This window comes from Larimichthys crocea, chromosome XXIII (assembly GCF_000972845.2).
Source record: "Larimichthys crocea isolate SSNF chromosome XXIII, L_crocea_2.0, whole genome shotgun sequence".
Taxonomy (NCBI): domain Eukaryota; kingdom Metazoa; phylum Chordata; class Actinopteri; family Sciaenidae; genus Larimichthys; species Larimichthys crocea.
The window spans coordinates 16178383-16205213 of NC_040033.1; the positions used below are offsets into that span (position 1 = coordinate 16178383).

At 38.6% G+C, this 26831-nt stretch overlaps 1 protein-coding gene across 3 annotated transcripts in view; it reads left to right on the forward strand.

Annotated features, from left to right (window-relative positions):
* Nucleotides 1-26347, forward strand: part of col11a1a (collagen, type XI, alpha 1a) — a 77429-nt gene extending 51082 nt beyond the window's left edge. For all 3 annotated transcript variants that reach the window (XM_010736089.3, XM_010736090.3, XM_010736093.3), the window contains 27 exons: nt 714-767; nt 2803-2910; nt 3059-3166; nt 3678-3731; nt 3937-3990; nt 5678-5785; nt 8138-8191; nt 8271-8324; nt 8530-8583; nt 9123-9176; nt 11708-11815; nt 12217-12270; nt 12444-12497; nt 13488-13541; nt 16117-16170; nt 17960-18067; nt 18377-18430; nt 18884-18937; nt 19758-19865; nt 21007-21060; nt 21164-21199; nt 21292-21345; nt 21452-21692; nt 22247-22359; nt 22727-22795; nt 24263-24496; nt 25100-26347. In XM_010736089.3, coding sequence (XP_010734391.3) covers nt 714-767; nt 2803-2910; nt 3059-3166; nt 3678-3731; nt 3937-3990; nt 5678-5785; nt 8138-8191; nt 8271-8324; nt 8530-8583; nt 9123-9176; nt 11708-11815; nt 12217-12270; nt 12444-12497; nt 13488-13541; nt 16117-16170; nt 17960-18067; nt 18377-18430; nt 18884-18937; nt 19758-19865; nt 21007-21060; nt 21164-21199; nt 21292-21345; nt 21452-21692; nt 22247-22359; nt 22727-22795; nt 24263-24496; nt 25100-25246 — 2298 coding nt within the window. In that variant the 3' untranslated portion in view covers nt 25247-26347. The remainder of the gene's footprint in view (nt 1-713; nt 768-2802; nt 2911-3058; nt 3167-3677; nt 3732-3936; nt 3991-5677; nt 5786-8137; nt 8192-8270; nt 8325-8529; nt 8584-9122; nt 9177-11707; nt 11816-12216; nt 12271-12443; nt 12498-13487; nt 13542-16116; nt 16171-17959; nt 18068-18376; nt 18431-18883; nt 18938-19757; nt 19866-21006; nt 21061-21163; nt 21200-21291; nt 21346-21451; nt 21693-22246; nt 22360-22726; nt 22796-24262; nt 24497-25099) is intronic.
* Nucleotides 26348-26831: the final 484 nt, after the last annotated feature.

The window sequence follows — 26831 nt, forward strand, 5'->3', positions numbered from 1 at the left end:
ATACTGTTGGGAGACAAAGTGTTTTGCAGCCTGCATCCTCAAGGTCAGTCAGACTCTGCAGGCCAGCACGGCTGATTGTTTTCTGCCATTGTAATTTACTCCAGCACACAGCCAGAGCCAGTAGAGACTCATTACCCATACTGCCATGTGCTTTTTTGTAGCCCACTAGGGACCTGCACACACACACATTTTGGGCAATGACAAACATACAAGAAAGCATACTTGCCTACAACAAACTCACGAGCACGCATGTACAAAATGAAAATTGCACACAATTACATACACATGCAGTCCACATGCAGCCATATATGTGCAAAGAAGTCCCACCACTCTCTAGCTACAATATCCATAGGAGCACATTTATGAAGGGAATGATGTGTTTTTTTTATTTTAATGTGTTACCCTATTATGGATGTTGGATTTTTTCTCATGGACTGTATTTTCTGCCTTGGATTCTGGCTGATGGTCTCCCAGAAAGAAAATGTCAATAGCAATGATGTTTCTTGGAGCAGTGCGCTGAGGTTAAATGCAGTCAAAGCACATTTCCAGTGATGCCTGGCTAAAGTGACAAACCAGTAAACAAAGGCAGACAGTCCTAGCTGGAATGGCATCTGATGATGGAGGTTTTGAAATGCAGGGCTACTGCATAGGGTGATTTAAAATTACAGAGTTCAACAGCTAAGTACTTGTGTGTTTTTCCTCCTTCTCCTCAGGGCCCAGCAGGTCTGAAGGGAGGAGAGGGGCCCCAAGGTCCACCTGGTCCTGTTGTAAGTATTCTGTCACCTGTGTACCATTGGGAAGTTGACTTAAAAGATGCCTTCTTTCCTCTCTGTGTTGGATTTTATATTTGATTTTGTATTGATTAGTGTGGATGCTTGTACATTATATTCTGTGTTTTAGTGAGGCCCACATATGCCAAGCACCACAGGGAAGGTTACATCATACATTTGGACAGGAAAAGCTTTAAAGATGGCTTCAATTTACTATGGCCAACTGCTCGGCCATCTTTATACTTGCTTTTCTTTTGACATCACCACCAGGGAGGAAGGACATTTTAGGCAGTGCTGTTAAACTTATGAGAGACAGCTATCATTTATTTATGTGTTATAACACTAATAAACCCAGGTACGGTTTAGTGAGCAGCATGCTCTTTTTAAGCTTTGTAGTTCTGCACATTCCTGAATGTATACATACTCGCACAGCTAGGTTAAATGCCTTGCTCGAGGACACCACAACTGTAGCTACAGAAAGAGAAAAACTGATGAACTGCAAAAGCGGTGACATTGAAGGCAGACATCAGAAAAAAATCAGTCATAGCAAATTAATCTAAAAGTACATGTGTAATATGTATAAACTTATTAAGCTATCTTGCTCACATTATCTGTGTTTTATTTGTTAATTTTCCAGTGAAAGCGTCACCAAATTTCATCTCATCCCACTGCACACAGCGATTTGTCACAGAAGCGATCATGCGCTAGAGTAGCTGGGTATCAAGACTGTTTGCTCCATTGCTTCCTGGCACACAGAGACAGAACCAAACAAACAAACAAACAAACAAACACATAACAAAACCACACAGCTAGAAGAGCATCCATATGGTGAGTCACGGTGTCTAGTCATTCTGGGCGGTGCTCCTACACATCCCTCATTTGTCCCAAAGGTTGCATCCTGGCACTTTACACCTGCTCTGTTCTCTTACATTCTTCTCAGGTTGTCACAAAAACTCAAGGGCCTCTTCATAAGACTCTCTCTTATCTTAATCATTAGTTTTGCATTTTTTGATTCCTCAATTTGCATTCACTTATGTATTAGGGCCATGCTGTAATATTAAACATTTCTGAGGTAAACTAAATCATCTTCAGGGCCTAAATCATTGTCTCTAGACATTTGACATAATGTACTTTGTTGAAGTTGCAATTTGAAAAAATAAGAATTCATTTGATGTGTTTTTTTTTATTACATAGATGTGGTTTACAGAACAATTTCCATTAGATCACAGGTGACAGAAACATGATATACATAATAAAGACCAAAATCAGCACAAAATATCAACACCTCAACAATCTTTAATGTGTAGATTTCACAGAACAGTCTTCATTTTCTATTTTGGCTTTAAATTTTCTTGCTTTTGATTGGCTCTCTGTTGTTACATTACCTTCATTGTTCACGGTTTTGCATTGTCTGTCAAAGCACTTTGCAAAATTTGCTAAAAAATAGTTATGATTATGTTTATTTTTTTTATCATTCTTACAGTTGACAGTTGTTAGGTAAGGCTATGTATATTTTGGAACATGAAGTCTGTGTACAGGTACACAGCCAGTTAATTCAGTGCAACACAGATTAAAAAAAGAGTGTCATTGTCATGTTTTATGGATTTAGAAGAACACTGAGTTCCTGTATCTGAGTACTGATACACAGCAGCAGCCTCTTTTCGAAATGCATTTTCAGCTGCAGGAGTGAGATTCTCAGAGCTTCTAAGCCACCAAGACATCAACTCCTAGACAGGAGATAATACTTGCTGCTTTCAAGGAGCAGCACTGCTTTATCAGAACTTAAAAGCCACCTGCCTCTGTGTGTTGCTTCAGGTTTCATCCTTAAAAGGGTTTGTGTATGTAGGCGTGTATGTGTGTGCAGCTCAGTTGGGTCTTTGTAGAGGTTTTAATGGCAGTGGTTATTGTTCAGCATACTCAGGTTATATTTTTGCATAGGCCAAATGTGTGTCATTCTCCAGAATAAATAGAACACGGCTTCTGCCTTTTCTTTTTAAGTCATCATCTCTCTCTGTTTTCCTCACACTAACAGGGTTCTCCTGGTGAGAGAGGTCCTGCTGGTGCAGCTGGTCCAATTGGCTTGTCTGGTAGGCCTGGCCCTCAGGGTCCCCCAGGTCCTGCTGGAGAGAAGGGAGCACCTGTAAGTACTTTTTTTTTTACCTATAGTGGCCGATTAAAAAATCCTCCTTTTACCTTAAGAGTTTTTCTTTTTTCTTTTCCTTTGACCTTCACTTCTACTGTTTTAGTTTTTCAAAATATAATTAAAACAAATGTCTTTCCTTTCCTAGGGCGAGAAAGGGCCTCAAGGTCCTGCTGGTCGTGATGGTGTTCAGGGTCCTGTTGGTCTGCCCGGACCTGCGGGACCTCAAGGTCCACCTGGAGAGGACGGTGACAAGGTTAGTTAACCACACTCACCACTACCCATCCTATCATGTTGGCCCAGTTACAATTTCTGCTCTATTCCCAAACTGAAATATGTTTTGAGACTGAACCAGATTGCCAATCAATCTTCATCCCCATGTTCCTACTCAGGCCATCTGCATCGAAAATATGTCTCTCTCTTCTCCTCATTCTTGCCTATCCATCTTCATAACCAAATGTGTCAGTAAACACTATTAGAGGAGATGCAAAAGTGAACTACGGTTGCTTGTTTCATCTCCTGTAATCATTATGCCCCTTAAGGTTACTATCAGGCATTCTATTGAGATGCCAAACATATGCCAGTGCAGAGGTTTGACAGTAAAAAACACATCTTTATGTTTGTGCATCCATACAGTTCTGCACATAATAGTTATGTGTTAAGCTGAGGGTTTTCAAAGATTTTTCATAAGGTGTTAACATTTAGAGAAGATGCTAAACTCAGCTGAGATTGTTCACTGTTTACGTGTGTGTATTTCTCTTTCCTAGGGAGAAGTCGGTGAGCCCGGTCAGAAAGGAAGCAAAGCTGACAAGGGAGAACAAGTATGTCATGATAAGTGAAATCCATTCACTCCTTACTTGCACAGACATTTACATCAATTTTTCACTGTAATTAAGGAGCTGGTGATGTTGCATATTCTCTTAAAGGGTTCCAAGAGTGAGCTGTGTTTTACTTACAAATTACAAAGAAATACTTGAGTGCTTTTATGCGATGTTATATTAGCAAGTTTTTCTTGTTTTTGTTCAGGGTCCTCCTGGCCCAGCTGGTCTCCAAGGTCCTATAGGCGCTCCAGGTCCTGCTGTAAGTACAACTGTCCTGAAAAGCATCGATGCAACTTATCTAATGGGCCACATGTGAATGTGTAATATCTATAGCTTCACAAACCAAACAGAAGTACAGACAGGAAAATACATGCAAGCTAGAGATGCTTATAGTATTTTTAATTAATTGGCAATGCAGATAACTCAGGGGTGAATTCAGAAGGATGGATAGCAACAACTTAAAGCTCCATTAATTGTGCATCACTTGCAACATCTATTTATCCCCTTTTCAAGGTCTGACTCAAAAATAGATATTGCGCTAATGATATTAGATATACAGTCCAAACACAGCAAACACTGCAGCTAAGTGCAATTTGCCTCTGTGTTGTGTCTGATTGCAATTATCCATCTAATTATCTAAGTATAAATGCTGGCTCTGTGCCAACACCGTAGGCAGGACAAGGAAAAGAACAAGATAGGGTGTAAACCTAATATATTGTCTGGTCATCAGTGTATACTGTATATATATATTGTTAACGTTAGAAATGCAGTTGCAAGGGCAATACTTTCCAAACACAAAATGTTTGATTTGAAAGAGAACTTATTGGAATTCTAATTATAACTATTCTAATTACATATTAACCCCCTCCTGCTCGTTCATTTGTTTTATCTGCGGGATGTCAAATTTTTCTATGACTTACTCAGTATTGAGTATTTGGGGTGCTTTAACTGTGCGCTTTCCGTCATGCCTCTCAGCACATAGAGAGCTGTTACAGTGCATAACCATTGTCTCTGTTTCTCACAGCAGTAGGTTATATATTGTTTTCTAGTTTCATTCCCTCATGGTGAATATCATGTATTGCACTGTCTCTGCCATCTGTGCGCATCTGGTGTACTCTGGTGCGCTATTGCTTCACCTGGCTATAATCACTGGAAAGTCCGAGCATGACGTTCTGTAGAAATGTGCTTTAGTTACCACCAACTCTCTGAAGACACTAGGATATATATATCATTTTCACTCATTTCCACTCAACTGTGTGTGGCTGTTACAGTAGCACAGGTGTTTGTGATTTGGACTTTTTGATGCTCATTTGCATAAAAAAAGGATCATACTAAATATGTGCAAATAGCACTTGAGCACTTTGCTGTTTGAGCAGTTGGCTGCTTAGTTGTGAGTTAATTTCACCCTTTGCGGGTGCTTTGAGAATTACCCAGTTGCTTTTTGTCCTATTTGTGTAGGTTTAGCAGCCACAAAAGCCATGCAATCCTTTTGTCAATTCGCCTGTCAGAGTCTAAAAATACCCCAATGTGTTTAATTTTCAATGAGGAAGAGTACATTTCCTCAAAAAGAACTGCACTACCAAACACTAGGTGTTTTCATCAAGATAAATCACGATGATCAAGATGAATTTCCTCCACAATATCAGTAAACAATACACACATTTAAATGACCATTATTTACAACACCATTTATGCCAGCGTTGATTTACAAGCTCATTAGAATGAATATGTAGTTTAAGTATAACACAACAATGCATTCAATAAAAATGTTAAACTTGGAAGGAAAAGTCACAGTGTTTGTTTTAACATTATTGTTTACTATGTAAAGTCTAAGTAGAAACTTTGATCACTATATGCATTTTACTAGTAGTAGAAGTGTAGTAGTCAGTAAAAGATCTCAATAAACAAAGCAAACAAACAGTGAATGAGTGTGTTTTTTTTCTCAGGGAGCTGATGGAGAGCCTGGTCCCAGAGGTCAGCAGGGTATGTTTGGACAGAAGGGAGATGAAGGTTCCAGAGGTTTCCCTGGACCCCCTGGTCCCATTGGTCTGCAGGTTAGTACCATTTACACAACACAAATGCTACAAATAATGCCATGTGTCATGTAAACAGCTGTCCAGGATAACTGTTTCAATATTGCAAGTCTACATTTGACATACTAAGCTATGAGTAGAAATGGTAAGAGGCATTATGGATGTTGTCTTTCATACATACATTTATTTTGCAGTAGTGTTAAATAGTTACATTTACTTTTATTTGTGTACATTAATACCTCCACTCTATCAACACTATAAATGATTAATTTACTGTGACAGTTACATTTATCATTTTCATAAAAGCATTAAAAGCATATTGTGTAAAAACACATGTACAGACTAGAAATCCATAGCAACTGAATTATATATTCCAGTCATTTACTCACTCATTCTGCTTGTGGTATCAGTAGCAGTGTCTAGTGATGACAAACAGAACAGAAGAATCCGGATCACTCAACTACCTCTTGAAACTGTGCGGAGCTATGACACTCAACCCACGCTGTGCTACAGTGCATTATTGGCAAAGACACAAACTCATACGCTTACACAGTTACCCATTCAGCATACTCAACTTTAATTGGATCTGTGGTGTGCATTGTGTGTTGACCAGCCTTTCGGCCCACAATAATTACTCGCTGGCACCTGGGTAAACGAAGGCCAGTAAGGACTCAACAAGGCTTATCTGTGTGTGTAATTCTTTAGGCATATACACATCACGTGTGCTACTTTTTCTTCATGTCATGTTTTTATAGATGTGTATCTGTTAATATTCTGAAGTAATGTAAAGTAGACTCTGCATATCAAAAACACAGCTGAAACCAAACTGAAAATATTGGGGTAATGTAAAAGGCAGATCAGCTTCATGCAAAAACAAGTAAACCAATCTACGCAACAACTAGGCTTATTGACGTTTTCTATCACTGTGATAATAATGTAACAAGGTCGGAGCTTCCCCTCAGTTCTTAGCCCATTTGTTGGTAATTATCTGTTTTATTAGTAGTCAACTTCTTAAACTAAACACGTTAAGAGTTTGCTGCAGAGATTGGGTTCATTGTCTTGAGAAGATTACATAGACTACTGCTCATCGTTCCAAGGTACTATCCTATCTCTGCACGATTGTATTCAATGGACTTTTAATTGGGAGTAATTCACTTCCCATTGCGATTCCATTAATTGCGTGGACTGACCTGCTCCGATCGTCAGTTTCTCATCGAGCACATTTACCATGCTGCATAATTAGTAGCTCTGCTAACGATCTCAGACTAGAGGAGACCTTTAGATAGATGAGATTTCTCAGCACGGCAGGAATCAGCATGCGACTACACACACACACACTCTCACACACACACGCGCTTTTTGATACCCATGGAAAATACTTGCAACAAGGGGCGCAAATACACACACATAGATGTAGGGCAATGCACATATACACAAACAGTCAGCAAAGAGTCCCTAGTTGTGAGTATTTGTGGATGGTGTAAGCATATGTATACGAAGTAATCCTTTGATCTCCTCCCTAGCAAACCTTACACTGATAAACTGCCTCTGAATCAAGAACAGACACACACACAGAAGGCAAAGTAGGGTAGAGCGATTTAATCTTAGCAATTACTCGTAGAAATGTCAGGGATCAAACGCACACATGAGGTCTTGACCATGCTGCTCATTTAATATGCCTGAGTGAGCTGAATCTATGTCTGCACTTTGAGTGAATATGAACAAAGGGAAAGCAAATTGTGTTAGTATTGTCTCACATGTTTGATGAGGTATGGGCAGAATTGTAGAATAAAATAATTTCAGACTCACCTGAGTGTTTTGAAAGGAAGCTTAAACCCCTGTTGTGCTACACAAGTGTGGAGACACGTCACTGAGTTCCACACTACCAACAGCTATTTAAGAAAATCCTTTAATACACAGTATTCAATTTGACATATTTACTTAAAGGATTAAAATGACTCCTTCTATCATCACTTTCACTGCTTTTCATTCTGTTAGTGCTCTATTCCGTTTATAGTTCTAGTTTTTTTAAGGTCTCTGGTTCATCTCGTTGTAGACTTCTTCTTGACCTTTCATATATTCAGTGAATATTTCAGTGAACGGATAATAGCACTATACTGTAGTTAAAACATGATTCAAGTCAGTCATTTATTCATGTCTGGCTCACAGATATTTTTAACTTTTCAGTGCATTACTACAGTGTATTCCAGCAGTCAAATCAAATGTCAGATTAAAATCTCAGGCAGGATCAGATGTTGTAAATGCAGCACAAACAAATTTAAATCAATAAGATCACCAACAGCACCTTGTGCCTTTAACATGATTATATTTTTTTCTATAATATAATTGTTTTTTCATTTTTGTCATCCTCAGGGGCTTCCTGGACCTCCTGGTGAGAAGGGAGAGAACGGTGATGTTGGCCCCATGGTAAGAGACACATCTGTTTTTGTAAACACTCTTGTTATATTTAAATACACTTTAACAACACTGCATTTCTTTTCTGCAGGGCCCTCCTGGTCCCCCTGGTCCCAGAGGTCCTCAGGGTCCTAGTGGAGCTGATGTATGTATCGATAATTGTTAACCATGTCTATACACAAAATTATATAACCTGTATTAAAAGGGGCTGTGACATAAAATTAACTACATCTTTAGGGGCTTTACCTCACCTATCTTTTGCTGCAATGCCCCTCATCAAGCATTGTCTCCCAAGTTGATGAATGATGACTCATCTCTTTCTTTCTTTCTTTTTTTCTTTCCTGCTGCAGGGTCCACAAGGTCCTCCAGGCGGAGTGGGCCCTATGGGATCTGTGGGTGAGAAGGTAAGAGTCAGAGCCCAGGGTGTTTTTCTTTGATTAGTATGATGTTGGGCACTAGGACTGAAATACTGCTAGCCCACCCGTTCCAGCCCACTCTAGACCACCCAGCTTACCCCACTTTTGTTACCATCTGCAGTCGATTTATTTAATATACCCAGGCTTTTTGTCTGAGTTAGTGCTTTGACACTATTAATGTCTATTTTACAACGCTTCCAACAAGATTCGTCCATTTTACTGCTATTTGGCAGACGGCTGCACTATAAATACTTAATGCTGGACCACGGCTGTTAAAATGACTGAAATATGAAACATGAAGGGCTAGCACCACTTAAAGAGGGCACTTGGAATACAGTAACTTTTAACACCCCTGTATCAACTACAATTATAGACTCAGTCAAGTTAATGCCTGGCTTTTGTTAAAAAATAACGTCATTGATGTAAGAACTATTTTGTTTTTCTGAATTTTGAAACTCTTGCATATGTAAGGGTGAAGGTTTATCTGTTTATCAGACACTTGACACTAGACATTTGTCTAACCACAGGGTGAACAAGGTGAGGCCGGAAACCCAGGACCACCTGGAGAGCCTGGCACTGGGGTAAGTGAGCTCTGTTATTGTTTTGCTAGTTTATCAAACTAAATATGGATTGCAGGCATACAATGCTCGTATGTACTGTACGTGCCACCACTTTTTCTCCAGCAAGGTAAGTAACAATATCAGTAATAAATATGTGTAGGTTAACCCCAGGAAAAAAACTGTTAATGGATAGCTTCAGACAAATATAGAACCAGGGCTTATCTAATGAGAAGGTTATTTTCTTGAAAGTGACACTGTGAATTCATCACACTGAACGTAATTGCTTCTCACATTTAGAATAGTCTCAGCATGGTTCTTTTGCTTTGCACCCCATGTCCACATGGCTTGCCAAATTAAGTCTCTTCCTAGACTCTTAAGACATAATTACCAGGAGGATACGGCTGGCTCTACTGTCCTTAAAGAACAATGATTGCAGCCACCATGAAGCGAGTCAGCATCAAAACACATACCCACTTTGCTGAGTATAGCTTTTAGCTGTGTTGCCATGTTTTGATAGTTACAGTGGGGTAGAAGTACTTCACAAGTTTTGTAAGTCCTCTTCAATACCATGTATTTAGATGGTTCTGACTATCTTATAGTTTTTGTTATATTAAATATCAGATTCAATTTGAAATTATTTTGAAAGATTGCATCTTAATCTACCATATCCATATGCTTGCCTATGTTGTTGCCAGACAGAGATTTATGAGAATTTGATTCGCCTTTTTTTACTTTTACCAAACACCCATCATTGATGGGTCTATTAACTCTGCTGCCTCATTTATCATTATTGAGGTACAACAGCAGATTGAAAAGATGGCCTTTCTCCAGTGGGAGTGGCGGAGGAGCATGATTACAAGCTTTCATAATGTCCTCTGCTAGTTCCCCATCATACTGTTGGTGTCATTGATATTTCCAAAGTCAGTGTGCAGCACAAGTCCCCATCATAAGCACAGCCCAATCTAATACCTTACAGCTTTTTTTTTTATTTGTCTTTTTACATCAGTGTTACATTAGCACTGATGGCATAAAGCAAAAAAGAGCAAACTACAATATAGTATTGAGACAGCATTAAACATTAGTTACTACCCACAAAAGAAATGTAACTAAGAAAAAAATATACCAATACATATGATTAATATTGAGTTTAACTTACTTAAATTTAAATTTTAATCTACTGTATTTTGTAAGGTCCCATGTACAATATTCAACACAATTATTACAATTGGAGCTTTAATATTTTTAATATAGCTTAAAGATAATTCCTTCATTCATCCTCATCATACATTAAACAAACACATGAAACATACACAACAGTTAAAGTGGAAATAGACAACCATTGTGCTTTAACTTATCACAATGAAGTAAATGTTGTTTGCACAATGTAATGAAGACAATATAGAACAATGACACTATCCACATTTAGAGTAGTTCCCCACTTTCAAGCCTCACTTTCACTATATAATTCAGTCTGCCACTGGTCATGATATTTCCCGGGGGAAAAAAAGACTCAATTTATGAGGCTAAATGAATGCATAAACTTATATTTTTCTCCTAATGTTTCCTTTAATGTTAATTTTAAGTCTTACCTCCACCTGACGCCAACCCCTGCTGTAGTAACTTGTTTGTGCAACAACGTCACTCAAACTATGTTATTACTATGCACTACACATGATTACAATAGCTTTTGTCAGTTCTGAAATTCAGTCTAAAATTGTAACAATTTTAATCTACCTCATCATTGAATCTCCTCTCTTATTCATAGAGCTATGCTCCGAGAAAAACAGAAAGTGATTTTGTTGTGGTCATAGAGGCATAAACCTCCACATGGAAACACTTGGTGGGGATGCATAGTGTGTACAAACACCAAATAAAAGACTTAAACAATGTTTCTTTTAGCCAAAAGAGTTCCACTGAATGGAACATAAATAGCTGACTACACAAGTGCAATCCAGCAGATGGGTACATACGGGACAATCACTCATTCAAATCATCAACAGATTTGCCACCAAATCACAATTCAGAGAATCTGCTGAATTTCTTCTGGTCACAAGGAAAAAGTGGTTTTCACATGAAACAGGATGAATGCACCATTGTATCAGCACAAATAGAACTAGAAGCTGGAGTTTTCAAAGTTTATTACAGTACAATGCCAGATGGTGAAGGGGATTAAAGTAAAATCATGTCCAACATATTCTCATAAGGGATTATGGTGTTTCTAGGAAACATAGACTTAATTGTATGGATGCTTGAAATGCCACATATTGCACCTTTGAGATTACTGTAAGTTGCCCCTTCCAGGACTGTAGAGGCACAGTAACATCATATCTAAGAGATCATGGTGCAATACCAATACAATACCAGTTTCCAGTGTCATTTCTGTTAACCACCCAGAGTTATTGTCCTCTGCACACTGAAATCAGCCTTGGCTCTCAGCAACCACAGGCCACAAGTCAGTTTTTAGACTCCATTCAATTCAGTGTAGATGCTTAAAAAAATTATGCCCCATGATACTGATGTGATGAATACCCTCCCCCACCCCAACACTATAGGGACCTAAAGGCGAGAGAGGAGAGAAAGGAGAGGCTGGCCCCCCTGGAGCTGCTGGACCTGCTGGTGCTAAAGGACCCCCTGGAGATGACGGTCCAAAGGGCAATCCTGTAAGTCTGCCAGATATTCTCAAAAAAAAAAATGTTTTCCAGCACTCAGTCTAACAGGATCAAATGTACTGCTTTAAAGGAAATGTCCCCCACCAGTCTTGAGGCAGGTAATTTTAGCCTAGAACATATTCAAGAGCTAAAAAGCCTTTTTATTGAGGGAGATTATATTTTATGCCTGCATGGTAATGGAACGCAGTGAGGCCTTTTCTCTTGGATTTGCAACATCATCATTAAGTCCATCAAATTGCCTTCAATGGTTGTAACCAGGTCCACTAGGACTAAATTACTGTCTAAATTACTAACCATGTCCTTAATACCTGTATCCAGGGAAATTATGTCTTAGCAGCAGTGCCTCAGGTTTCTTTTGCTGTGCTGATGCATCTCATTTCTCTCCCTTAAAGGGTCCTGTTGGATTCCCTGGAGACCCTGGCCCTCCTGGAGAGCCAGGTGTTGCTGTGAGTATGACATCTTATAAGCAATATTTACCCTATACAGTATTTTTTTTCTGACTTTTTTTTTTTTTTTACTGTGAATCATGTTAAATCCATAAAGTAAACAGTATGGTAGATATGGTATAGTATGGATATTTTCATTGGCAGACATCTAACAGCACACATCTCTTTTACAGGGCACTGATGGAGAAGCAGGAGAGAAGGGAGAAGATGGCGAGGCCGGACAGCCAGTAAGTTGTCATTTCACGGATTTTGCCCCGAGTTAATGACTGCACTAGTATATAGCATGTATATGGTTCACTTGAGAGATGCTTTATCAGTGCATAATTGAATAATCTTAATAAGGAGCTTTTTTGCTACTGTGTATGAATGATTATGAATATTTCTTATTTATGTTTATTTCATATTCCATATTATAGCAGTCCACCACAGGTTTCCCTGCAGTAAAAGTTGTAATTAAATCTAGTTGGTAAATAATTTACACTGTAACGCTTGCTCCATACTCTTGGGTGAAGTGTAACTAAACATGGATTTAGATTAAAGTATTAGAAAATATAAACCGAACACTAATGTGCTGGTCATGTGTAAAGTGCAACAAATCAACAATTCTTATTAATATTCATATTCAACGTAAATTAGCCTTTATAATTGCCAATGAAAAACACACAAAGTATTTGATTTACTGAATGTTACATTTATGAACTGTGATAGCATACTATATTATATACAGAAACTTCGTGTAATGGCACAGTTTTTTTCAGAGTAAACATGTACTAGATATCCTTCTGTTGTTTATGTTTACATGTAATTGTGTACTCAGCCTGTAAAATAGCTGAATAATTCTGCTTTCACTTCACTTCAGTACTGCAAAATATTTACCAATGCAAATGATTAAAAAATTGGTTTGATTGCCTGTAATTAACTGAGAGATAATTGGATGAAAGTGTCTTGGTGAGCACAGTATGTATCATTTCAGGCAATACAGCATCTCATCCAAGTTTGGGTTTTGGCGTAACTCTTCTGGACTATCCTGGGGTTGAATATTCCCCAAGTGTCAATGTCCTCTCTGTGTTATTGTCCTTTTGGCAGACATAACGAGATATTTAGTGAAGCATGCTGTGCTCATCAAAATTCATATGAGCACTGACTCATTTGTTAACACAACTTGTCTCATTGTCTTTTAATAATATTCATCATCTCCTTTCCTTGCTTGTTTTCAGGGACCTCCAGGTCCATCAGGAGAAGCTGGCCCACCTGGACCACCTGGCAAGAGAGTAAGTCTCATTAAAACTAAAATTGCTACAGTATTTTTTATTTGTGTGCGCATCACTGGTGTTCTTCTGGCTATAATCCAAGATAGACCAGTGTAATGTTACCCCACTCATGTCATCATTGCATGAGTGAGTTGTTGATATGAAATGGTTTGCTGACCAAAGCTTTTGTTAGTTTTAAAACCATGACTCAACAAACCTACAGTATGTGAACTGTCTTAGCCCTGTTTTTAAACAGATGAAGGGAGTGTGTATCTGTTGGCATGTATTATGGCTCCTTAGCCAACAGACTGGTATTCCGCCTCACTTCGCAACAGCTCCTTCTCAACAACTCAGTCTTGGCAGTAAAGCAGGAGAGATTCATTTTCATTAAAAGGAGAGTGGGGAAAAAACAAAGTGGGAGATTTAAGGGGTCAAAGCGTTGCGCTGTCTGTACAGAAATCCACCTCAAAGACTATTGAGAAATGAATGGCAAGATGTGAAAATCATTCTTTTTTCTTAGTAAGAAATTGAAAAGGCTTACCAAAAAATAGCTGTCTGTTGCAAACTCATTTACGTCCTTGTGGCAGTGGGAAGAAAGTGAGGGAGATATAGCAAGTCTGACACATTATTGATCCATGGCTGTTTGACTGACAGCCAGAGCAAAACAAAGGCATAACTTGGACGTGGTAAAGTTGTTAAGAAGTTATGAAAGGAGAGGGGCTGGCTTTAGGAGTGCCCAACAAGAACAAAGGAAATTGAAAAAAAATGTAATCATTTAATCTGTTGTTTCTGATGTGATCATGATCACCCACAATTTTGTCAGGCTTCACCAGAGAACCTGAGTCTCTGAGTCTCTAAGGTTAATCAGAGTTAATATAAAATACACATTTTTTGCCACATAGAGTTTATGCTTCTATGATGCCCTTTCTCACTCTACCCAATAAGAAATCCCTTTCACAAACCCAACATTATGAGGGGGACTGCACATATGAGAGATGGAACATTAACATATTTTCAATATGATGTGAAGCTTAAAGTCCACATGAAAATGGAGAACTATTCTCATGTTTTGAAAGAAAACTCACAATCTCAAGTGACTGACTGCATTTCAAAGCAAGACTCCAAGGCTCACTCCAATGGGGAAAAAACATGTCATGCATTTTTAAACCAGGGTTGATTGCTTTTCTAATGTGCCCAATGAAATTTGCATTCTGCGTATTTAGCATAGTATCAGCATATGCTGCACCTAAATGGCCAAGGGATTATGGTAAGGAAAAGGGCTATTTTATCACACACAGGTCTTCCCGTAATCACTTAGAAAAAATTGACCTGAGGTGATCCTGCTACTTCCTGACAGTTAGCTCCTTTAAATATGTAATTCCTCAGCAAGAGTTGTTCATGATCTGTTGGCCCTTTTAGTGTCTTCTCAGTATTTTTCCTGTAGAAATTTGAAAGAATCTTGAAATCTCCCTCTATCATGGTCACTAATTCTGAATAAGTCAATTTAGCATAGCAGAACGTTTAACCTGATTTGCAAGTGCCTTAATACCGCAAATGTATTCAACTTTGCTTCTTGAAAAAAGAAATATGGAAAAGTTATTAACCTCATCTGGCTTTAACTTTCATTCGGGCTCAGGTCACTAATGAAGTTTTTACCCTTCTGTCCTTTCTCAGTAACAGGTAGCAATTTTATTCAATTAAGAAAAGTAATAATCTGTGGCTTGTACACCTGATGCTGCAGAGCCAACACAAAGGTGCTCTGGCAACTTACACACCTACACGTCGCTACAATTGAAATGGCTCTTTGTGCTGATCAAGAGCCTGCCTCTTCACTACCAGTAATAGGTACACACACCAAGAGAAGATGAAAGCTCCAAGACAGAAGGCAAGCTCACATTATAGGCTCTCAGTCAATACCACTCAGACCTCAGTCGGCCAAATGAGAGTGGAATTTGGATAGAAAACATTTTTTGAAGAGGGACAACTGGAGGAGGAGTTGGAACAAATCACTGTGGGCCTGAAAGATTCTGACCAGAGAGAAAAGATGACCTGCCGAACTTTAGCATGAGTGAAGCCGGTTGTGTGTGTTTTCTGTGCATATTCATACATGGCTGCTTAAACTGTACAGTATGTGTTTGTGGGCAGACAAAGCCATGTTCAAGTCACTAAAATAGGCTGAAGTAATAGTGTACTTTCAAGGGCACTGGATGATCATCTCTGCTCGGAGACAGCACCCACCAAGTATTCATCAGGCACAACAATTCTATAATATGAAATCTAATAAAAGTAAACTGAAATGCCAAGAGACTGGAGATTCAACCTGTCTGAATGATCTCTGGTGGGGATGTAACGTTCCTTGTGTATAACATAACAGAATACAACTTTTTCAAAGAAAAAAAAGAAAAAAAAAGAACCAATATACAAACAGATGTATAACTTAGTTATTTTTCTCACTAGTGTTTATGATTAGCTACAGAAACAATGTGAAAGATCAATGATGAATGAACATTCACTTGCTTCTACAGTCTTGTTGAACTGTTAGTGTGTGTTTATGCTGTGTTGAAATGCTAAAGCAATGTCCTGTCATCCTCCTCAGGGGCCTCCGGGGGCTGCTGGTGCAGAGGGCAGGCAAGGAGAGAAGGGCGCTAAGGTAACAAAATCAATTCATCCTTTGCACAGTAGAGCCATCTCAGCAAGTCCCTTGGCTGTCCTCCCCCCTCACTGTATCCACATTGTTCCCCATCTTGAATTAGAAGCACAAAAACGTAGAAGTAATATAATTTCCAAAGTAAATTAGATGCAAATGTATGTATGCAGCCTATTTGAGTAAAACTAAGAATTACTTGTTTCTTGCTTTGTGCTGCAGCTTAATTTCAAAAAACGACAAAAGGAGTAAACACTATTTATGTCTCACCCTCAGGTATACAGAGTTATTATTCTTTTCTCTTTTTAGTGAGAGAAAGCCCAATGAAGTTCTCTGAAACGGCACTTGTTTTACACCAATCTGGAGTGTCTAAATCTATCCATATAATCTGTTGCTTTGTGTGTAGGCAGAATCAATTACCATGAGTTGGTGCACACTTAATGTAAATCAAATTTACTACAAAAAAATACATTTCTTCTTAGCTAATCCACAGATTACTTTCCTGTACACTGTATACATTTAGATATAATAACTTTTAATGAAGTACATTATATTATGTTCTGAAATGTGGAAATATTTCAAAAGAAAAACGAACTGTACTGTACTGAACTACTTTAAGATAGAAAAGTTGTTATAAATTCTGAACTACTTTAAGATAGAAAAGTTGTTATAAATTCAGTAAAGTAGCTCTGACCACTTTGCAATAAACCTGTAATCTTTGAATACCTTCCAGCTCAAACTTGATGCTTCCATTAGCTCTGTCTAGTCACTGTGCATATTGATGCATGTCACATTACAGTTGGCCACCTGTAACACACGATCTTGAGGCCATAATATTTTTCTCATGACATTAAAATGAAAACATAGCAGAATGTAACACCATCTATTGTTGTGCCTGTTCTGAACCTCATTTGGAGGAACAAGGACACTTCATAACATGGACTGTTGTTTACTTGTCCCCGTTTACCCGATCTACACACTGCATAATGTCTCAGCATAATTTAAATCTAAAAGCAGCCCGCAGCTGAATTCTGATGAAAGATACTGAGAGGATCCAAAGTAAATCTGCAAACAACATCAAGTGTGGCTAGAGATTTTAAAAGTAGATTTATTTATTTATTTATTAAGAACCAGATATACCACTGTTGCTAGAATTTACCTGCGGAGAGTCCTCTCTGGCTACAGTTTCCTAAAAACACAGCAGACATCTAAAGTTATGGTTTGTTTGTTTGTTTTTTTGCTCTTAATTTTAAGTTAGTTGTGAGGAGTTTACCAACTTACTCGACACCTGTGAGAGACCAGAACAAATGAGAGTCAGACACGAGAGCTTTACTTTGTACAAAGGGCACCCTGCCACTGCAACATCTAAGCTACAGATAGCAGAGAGGCACAGAGCAGTTCCTTGTTCCTTTATTTATAGAAGTTTACATGACATGTGACTGGACAGGGGCAGTCCCTGTTCCAGTAAAGTAAAACATTTGATTCATCATGAGTACAGTGTAGTAAGATGAGTACAGTGTAGTAAGACTACTGATGCTGGGACATGTGACATTCTTTTAGCCTTCTAACATTAGTAATGTCTGACAAAATTTCCTTAATCTCTAGATGTTTTTGCTAAGATTTGAATTAATTTCATCAAATACATACATATCCAAATATCAGTAAAATATCAGCAGCTTTAAATCAAAATATAAAAATGATGCATCAGTCTGCTACAGGAAGCTTAAATTCCTAAATCATGTTATATTCTTCAGGTTGAGTCATGCTTTAACAATACTTATATATCCAAATGCAGGGTGAAGCAGGTGCCGAGGGTCCATCAGGTAAAACAGGACCGGTTGGACCCCAGGGGCCATCAGGAAAGCCTGGTCCCGAGGGTCTGCGTGGAATCCCTGGCCCCGTTGTAAGTCTGAACTGCAACAACAATGTTTCCTGTGAAACACTGCATATACATTCAGCTGACATGCATGCTCAAACATAGACACACACCAAGTGTACACACATAAAAAGTACTGCTAAGGAATGATGATAGACTTCATGGAATAATCAATACATCCATTTGGCTTATACTTTAGTTTCGCTTGTTTATTCCAGCACGCTTTTTTCCCTTGTTTGGGCTATTAATCATCGTGCTCAGCACAGAAAATCAATGGCAGGCCAGAAAAAATACAGCAGGCTATAAAGCTTACTACAATTGAATGGCTTTTCACAGGGTGAACAAGGACTGCCCGGCTCTCCTGGACAAGATGGTCCACCTGGTCCCATGGTTAGTATGCACAATCTCTCCCCTCTCTCTCGTCTCACTATTTATCTATCCAGCTAGAGTTAGCGGGGATATTTTTTTTCACTTTTGACAGAGCTAGGCAAGAAGTTTCCCCTTGCTTCCAGTCTTTAAGTTCAGTTGGGTTGAACTTATTTCAAATCTACATTTCTACTCTACTAAACATTTACAGATGGAGTTGCTATTAAACATCTCATCTGTCTCTGAATGTGCTTAAGACTGTCTTCATTTTTAATATGTGGATTGTTTTTATCTTTTTTGCAGTTTTTTTTCTCTCTCTATAACTGACACATTTCCTGCCACTTTCATTTCTTTCATGTTTCTTTGAAACTGAAACTGAAATTTAGCAAGGACAGCTTGCTGGTTTTCCTCACTGTCTATCTTTATTGTCTTTTGTTCCTGTGAAATTGATTTTTAACTTGTGCTATTGTTGTTTAGGGTCCTCCTGGTCTTCCTGGTCTGAAAGGTGACCCTGGGTCTAAAGGTGAAAAGGTGAGTGCACCCCTTTTTTCCTATTTCTGACCGATAGCTGGTTTCATTTCCCAATGCCAAATAGGTTTGAAGATAAACTTGAAAAGAATGAAAGGAACCTTTGTGGTCTTGTTCAGACTTCAGTCAAGGCTGCCTGCCGCTTGCACAAAGCTTCCACTACTGATCAAAAGCAGCACATCTTTTTAAATTACAAAGCAGCGTTAATACCAATACAGGCTTATGTTAACATTTAGGAAACAAAATTAGTTTTTGCCAAAGCTGCTGCGAGAGAAAAACTCTTAGTGGATTGAATATGCAGCTGAAGGTGATATATCACTCTAATCTGTCTAATCTTTCTCTTTTCTTTGCTGCCACTGTCAAAATTGCTGGTGAAATATAACTGCAAAGGATATTCAGACAGCGCACATTACTCTATCTAATTTGCCTCCCACACACTGACATGATGGCTTGAGAGAGCAGTTTAAAAGCACACAAAAGAGGCACTGTGTTCTGTGTTGTGCGTTTTAAACGGTGTCAAATCAGTGGAAATGGTTAGAGTGTGCCTATTTCAGATTCATCATCTTTGTGTTGTGAAGTGGTGTTTTTGTGGTTTTTGTCTGTTGCAGTAGAGACATTTCAATTAAAATATCTGAAGATTTGTATTTAAGTAAAGCTTCACTCTTCACAGCATCCCATATGCATTTGACTTTTGTGGAAGAAAGCTGTTACACTTTTGCCTTTGTCATGCATCCATGCAATAACTTTAAAGTTTGAGTACACAAAGGGACATAGCTGTTATTTGATTGTTCTTTGAATGTGCACATTTGTGTTTGTCCTGCAGGGTCACCCAGGTTTGATTGGCCTGATTGGACCTCCTGGTGAGCAAGGAGAGAAGGGAGACAGAGGTTTGCCCGGGCCCCAAGGTTCTCCTGGCAGCAAGGGCGACGGTGTAAGTAATTGATGACTCCATTCCCATGTTGGTCCTCGGGCCCACTTGTCCTCAACTTCCTGCCATTTCTTAGCCCCTTTGCCCTTCCACTGTGACCACAGGTCTTGCTACAGTCACATGCTGTTGATTAAAACCCAATGAAAAAAGCAGCTGAGGCATGCGCTACAATGCACACCTCTTCATTGACCATATCCTCAGTGAGCACATAGTGAGCACATTGGTCTAGCTTCTGACAGAATTGGATTAGAAGAAGCTCAGTCTGAGTGGATAAATCTTGTATTTTGAGTTTTCCATCGCATCTTGAACATCATGAACTATACGCACCAGATTTTATTTTTACCACTTGTTTCCATTGTGGCCATATTCTGTATATCTGATGATCCTTGTCTAGTGCGATAATATTTAATAATAATAATAATAATAATAATAAGTAATGTTCTGCATTGTGGAAAACACTAAGAGCTTCCTACCGAAACGTAGCATTAAAATTTAGATATTTTCTCAACCATTGAGCCCTCTAGTTAAACAGAAAGCAGTACTGTAAGGAGGTTGAAGCTTTTCAATAAAGGACCGATGACAGCCTTCATCCATTTTTAAAAAAACATTGCAGAATAACTGAATACGCTATTCTGTCCTGCTGTGGCCCTCAGCCTTCCCTGGCTTAGTGATTTAAGGTGATGGGTTAGATTGAGCATCTAGAGATTAAGCCTAATAAAATTGTAATGTCCCCTTCTGTCAGAGCACAAGGGCTTCAAAAAGTTTTCACTCAGTTTACCATTTCTATTTTAGGCACTCAATATATATTATTTGGCTTGATTTCCTGACAAAATTGAGCTATAAGACTGTGAATTGCTGGGTTCAAAGAAAATCACCCCACAAGTGCACTGTTTGGTCCCTTCTTGATGGCTAAAATAAAGACTTTGTCTCTATCTCAGTTAATAAAAATCTCCATAATTCCGTGTGAAAGCTTCTTACCATTATGCATCTGTTGAACTCATAAACTAAGTATCATTCCATGTCCCTGGTCGTTCGCCATTATATTCTAGCTTTTTCATTTCACTCATTATTGAAACCTCACAATAATACTTTTGTCTCCAATGCTTCTTTAATATTTATCTGCTTTCATCTTATCTTATCACAGGGTATCGGTGGATCTGCCGGTCCTCTCGGTCCCCCAGGGCCCCCTGGTCTGCCTGTAAGTCTTTTACTGATTCAGCCATTCATTTAGATTCTACACTGATGATAGAATGACTTTGCCAAATAACTTGTTTAACTTGTTTATGTCCTGTCTCTTGCAGGGTCCTCAAGGTCCCAAAGGATCCAAAGGTTCAAGTGTGAGTACTATCAGTGTTTTTAAGGGCATATTGTCACTATGTGTATGTTAGATGTATCTTGGATAATGTGTTTCTATTCAATTCAATTCCAGGGTCCTGCTGGTCCAAAAGGAGACACTGGTTCAATTGGTCCTCCTGGTCCTCCTGTGAGTACCACTACTGTTTATGGAAACTGTTTAGTAAGTTGTGACATTGTACCAAAGGTCAGTCTTGAATAAGATGTTAAACAGTTTATCCCACCACATCTTATAGGGCCCACCTGGTGAAGTTATCCAGCCTCTGCCCATCCAGTCACCCAAGAAGACCAAGCGCTCCACTGACATGCAGTCAGACGCAGCCATCATGGACTATGGCGAGGGCATGGAGGATATCTTTGGCTCACTCAACAACCTCAAACAGGACATTGAACGCATGAAATACCCCATGGGCACACAAAACAACCCTGCCAGAACTTGCAAAGATCTGCAGCTCTGCCATCCAGAGTTCCCTGATGGTAAGCAGAATCAAATCAGGAGTGTTGAATGTAAAAGTAAAGAAATACTGAAAGAGAAAAATCAAAACTCTCCCCATTTTCTAAATCTTGTTGTTGGTCAGGACACCTGTTTTTTCTTTAACAAAAGAACTGAAAGGTTTTTTTTTCCATTTTGCCTTTCATATCTTTTGGTCTGTCAGTTTTTGTAGATATGTGCCCACTATCTGCATCTTTTATAGTAAATTTACATGACCTCTGGGTCCTCAGGACCTATCCACATGCAAAGTGGAACAATAAGAATAAAAAAATGTCATGTACATTAGTATGGATTGATTTAGGTTTATTAGGTTTACTATTTTTTCTCCTGTTAAGGAAAACATTTTTATAAAATTGCTGCACATAAATTATACCTTGCTTCAGGCATAGTGATAACATTTTATCTCACAGTGTATTAGCCATGAAAAATGAGCATTGCATTTCTCCAAAGATGAATTTCACATAGGATCAATAAATCTGGCACATTTTCCTGTGGACATTAGTGGAACGGAATTTTGAGTCTGATTGGTTCTCCTCAGGTGAATATTGGATTGATCCCAACCAAGGCTGCTCTGGGGATTCTTTCAAAGTCTACTGTAACTTCACCGCTGGGGGTGAAACCTGCATCTATCCAGATAAGAAGTCTAATGGAGTAAGTGACTTTGGATTTGTCCCCATGAGATTTATACTTGCCTATTTCAAATCATCATTTCACATCAGATATTAAGCCATTATGCTAAACCAACACATCAACAATTAGCATAGCAGTAGGCTGAAGTTGTCAAAAGAAGCCATTTGATTTGCTTCAGGGCTAAGCTTGTATAGATTTGACATTCAAATGTGTGCAAACAACACAAAATCCACCAAAGGGCAAATGCTAAAGTATGATCTGACTCTGAAGTTTGTGAAAACAATATTAAAATAACAAACAGGTTTATCCTCTGCTCCCAGATGATAAACACTGATGCTACCCATAATATCTGTGAGTAATATATTCTGTCTGGTTTTGTTTTCCACAGGTCAGAATATCTTCATGGCCCAAAGAAGTCCCTGGGTCATGGTTCAGTGAATTTAAGCGTGGTAAAATAGTAAGTCTATAGTGCTATACTAAATGGATTGCTCAACCTCTCCTATTTTTCCCACATTCTCCTATGCACCTGCTAATAGCCTCAAATAGCAGCACCTCCCATGCAATTGTGGTGCGGTGACCCAAAGTTGCTCCCCATAAAGGAATCTACCTAATGGTTTAAGTGTTCATTTTTTTAGGCAAAGCCAGAGCAGAGGGAGTTCAAAGTGCAAAGTATATGCTTTTGTCATGAACAGATTGGCTTTTAGTTAAAATAATCTCCATTCTTTTGAACTAATGCCTCAGTTTCATTGTCACTGTTACAATTCTTGGACTGCTCCATATAAAGAACATAGCTTAAATAAATTTTTTTACAGAGGCTTCATCCAGCATTCCAGTCATCCTCACTTTGCCATTGAATAATTAAAAATGGTCTGTGCTCCACAATCACAGAAACAAGTTTGTCCTACTACATCAAACTGCGGTCATGCTGAAGTATTTCCACTGATATAAAAAAAGACTGACTGTGACAGGACATTATTCGGCTTTATGGGATTAAAACTACTGTACTGTACTCAGGACTCTTTGAATGCACGTGTCCCTCACAGGTTCACAAAAACTTAATGTTCATGGTCATGAGTGTTCTGAAGACCTGTTGTTTCTCTAGATTGAAGCATTGTAAGGGAGACAAAGGGATCATATAGTTCACACTGAGACTCAAAATACATTGAAAAAATTGTTGGCAGACATATGTGCCATTAAACTACCATATATTTTACAAAGTACTGTACATGTGGTATTTAATTACCACACATAATATTGGAATGATGTATGGACATCAGAAGCTTTAATCAATGTTTTTGCTTTTTGCTAGTAAGGTGATTCTTTCTTTGTGTCTTTTGGAAATCCTGTTTACGTCCTTTATTTACATGGAGACAAAATGCCACCAGTCGTATGCTCATATTTTCTAGACAGCAAGTTAACATTATAATCATTTTAAGACTAATTGATGCTTCAGTGTAAAAATCCTTGTGTACAGTAGCATGTCTGCTCTGGCTGGCTGTGAAATAGTTTTCTTCTGGGTTAGTGACATTGACAGTGAACCTTGAATCCATCTGAACAAATGTCGGTATGACTGTTTGAGCAAAAATGGATTGTTATGTGAGGGCTGTTATGTGATGTATCATGTCTCCACATTTGAACTCCTCAGTGGTTAATTTGGATGAAAGTACTGTGCCTCCAAGTGTTACTTTGCAACAGCTGCTAACCGTCTAAAATCAGTTTTGTGAATCAGATGAGTTAAGAGACATGGTATTTTGCTTTATCATTATGTTTGACTTTTCCTTTTTACATATTTCTTTCAGACATTCTTGATTCTTGATTTTAGTTTTTTTGTACACATTCATAAATCCAACTGTTAAGTGAAAATGTAGACTCGTGTTTGCTTCTTACATTTGACCTGTCTCCATCTCTGTTTGCCCACCAACAGCTTTCCTATGTTGACGCAGAGGGAAACTCAATAAACATGGTACAGATGACCTTCCTCAGACTACTGACAGCCTCGGCCAGGCAAAACTTCACCTACAGCTGTCACCAGTCTGTGGCGTGGCATGACGCTACAAGCGATAGCTATGACAAGGCGTTGCGCTTCCTGGGCGCCAATGATGAGGAGATGTCCTATGACAATAACCCTTACATCAAGGCCCTCTCAGATGGATGTGCGGTAAGCCCTGTCCATAGATACTGTTGGTGTAAATGAGCAGGGAGTGGAAGAGTTCAGTCTGTCACTGGCATCACTCAGAATGGCAAAGTGTTGTAGTACAAATGATGTGTGAGGTATTTTGGTGTTGGCTTTCAAATTTGTCTTTCAAGTTAGATTTCTTTGATGAAATAGCCTAGTTAGCCATGGTTATTATACGAAAAAAGGTTATACTCCAGCAGAAATGATTTCTGACACATTTACTCCTATGCTGTTTCAAGTATATGGAGAAGAAGTTTTTAATGTTTGTAATCAGATTCTCATCCATTTGGAACTTGCTGAACAGAACTGTTACTCCTGAAATAAAATCACATTAGTACTGAAACAAGGAAGAGTAAAAAGCTATGATTGTAACTGATGAAAGCTGATGACTGTGAAAGCACTCTCAAACACACATTATTCAAGTTTTCCCAGTAGCTTACTGTAGGTCTGGACTGGCCTAGTGATCAGAACAACCACACAGTGAAAGGTTTTGTGCAGTTAGAAATGTGACAAAATGTGTGTTTGGGATTTTGTTTGTCTAATTGTTTCCTCTGTGTCTCTGTGCTTGTGTGTCTCTTGTTGCAGACGAGGAAGGGCTATGGAAAGACTGTGATGGAGATTAATACTCCCAAAATCGATCAGGTTCCAATCATCGATGTCATGTTGACTGACTTTGGGGACCCTAACCAGAAGTTTGGGTTTGAAGTTGGGCCCGTCTGCTTCCTTGGCTAAATAAAAACGAAAAAGAAAAAAAAGGACTTGATGGGGCCAGCAAAGAAAGTCAAGTTGAGACGTTTTGGGTACCACCAAACCCCATTTCTAGCCCCCCACCCTTTTCTATGCCACATGCAAGTTTTGAATAAGAGATGGTGTAGCAAACATGTCTTTCCATGTATGTACGTGTAACCCAGGAAAATACTTGTTGCCCTTGTAGGGCTTGAACCACATGACTTAACCACGTTATGGAGCAAAGGTGAAGGACATTTGAACGCGTGGCAGAGGAGGGTGAATCGGAGGTAACCAAGAGAGGGGGTCAGGCGACATGAGGGGACACAGACCTCCTCTCTGGACTCTCCAGGTGCTGTATGAAAACGACTACAATGGTGCTTGTTCAAAAAACACAAAAAGAATAAAGAGGTGCTAAGAAAGAAGGTGTATTTTGATAATTATAAAAAAAACTGTAATTATTATTTTGTACAATACTGTTATTTCTGAATCCACTTTCAAAACTTGCATGTGTATCAGATTCTGCTTCCGGCTCTTTAATTTCAATGTTGGTTAGATATACAGTGTAAGTTAAAGACATCATTCAATCAAATAAATTTATAATTCTGGTATTTTTTGTTGAACACATACTGTGTACCTGTCATGAAGCAAATAAAGCGAGCATTCAAACAATTCTCTATTGCTAAATTAGACTGTATCCCCTTTGTATATATTGACAGTCCAAAGCTTGAGGTTATTTGCTGTTTTGCCCTTGTGACCGTAGGTAAAACAACTGGAAGTATCACACCAGCACGAATACGACAACATCTCCCACTAATGTTGTGATCCTGTGCTAGTAGGAAGCAATCATGGCATTCATTTTCCTTTATTTAATTCTATTTGTTGTTTTTTTTCTGTTTTGTTTCCTGACAGGCTTTTTATTTTGGTTGTATACCTCAAACTTTCTTGATAACCTGTAAGATGCAAGGATGTTATGCCCTGTATATACCTTGGTTAAGCAATTAAGTTTATATATTTTGGGTGGGGATTTTTTAAGAGAGAATTACAATAACTGTTAGACATCCACTGTTCAAATCCTTCTGTGAATGCAATGAGAAGCCCTTTAGGTGACCCATTTTTGTAACTAAAATGAGAAAATGTTTTAATGTGCTTTTTATAGTTCATTTAAATATTAAAAACTGGATTCTAAACAACAGTGAGCTGAATGTCTCGATGGTTTGTGTAAGATGACTTTGGAGTAGATCTTCCTACTGTAAATGTCAAATGCTTTAAATCAAAGATATGTTAATTCGACTAAGACTCTGGGCTGGTGCAATTCCATCTCTCTTGAAACCAATAAAGTACCATCTTACAATAATTTCCTTTCATTCTGAGTACATGAATGGAAACATGGATAAAATGTCTCCTTTTGTTTGTCATAAGAAGAATGAAAAAAAGTACAAGCTTATTTAAAAGGTCCTATATTTGCATGGAGATTAGTTGTGGACTATATTTCACCATATATATGAATGCAAGTGTTTATTCCTTTATAAGCACACAAACACACACCCAGGTTCACTGGATAAGTGTACCTGGGTGTGTGAAGCCCCCC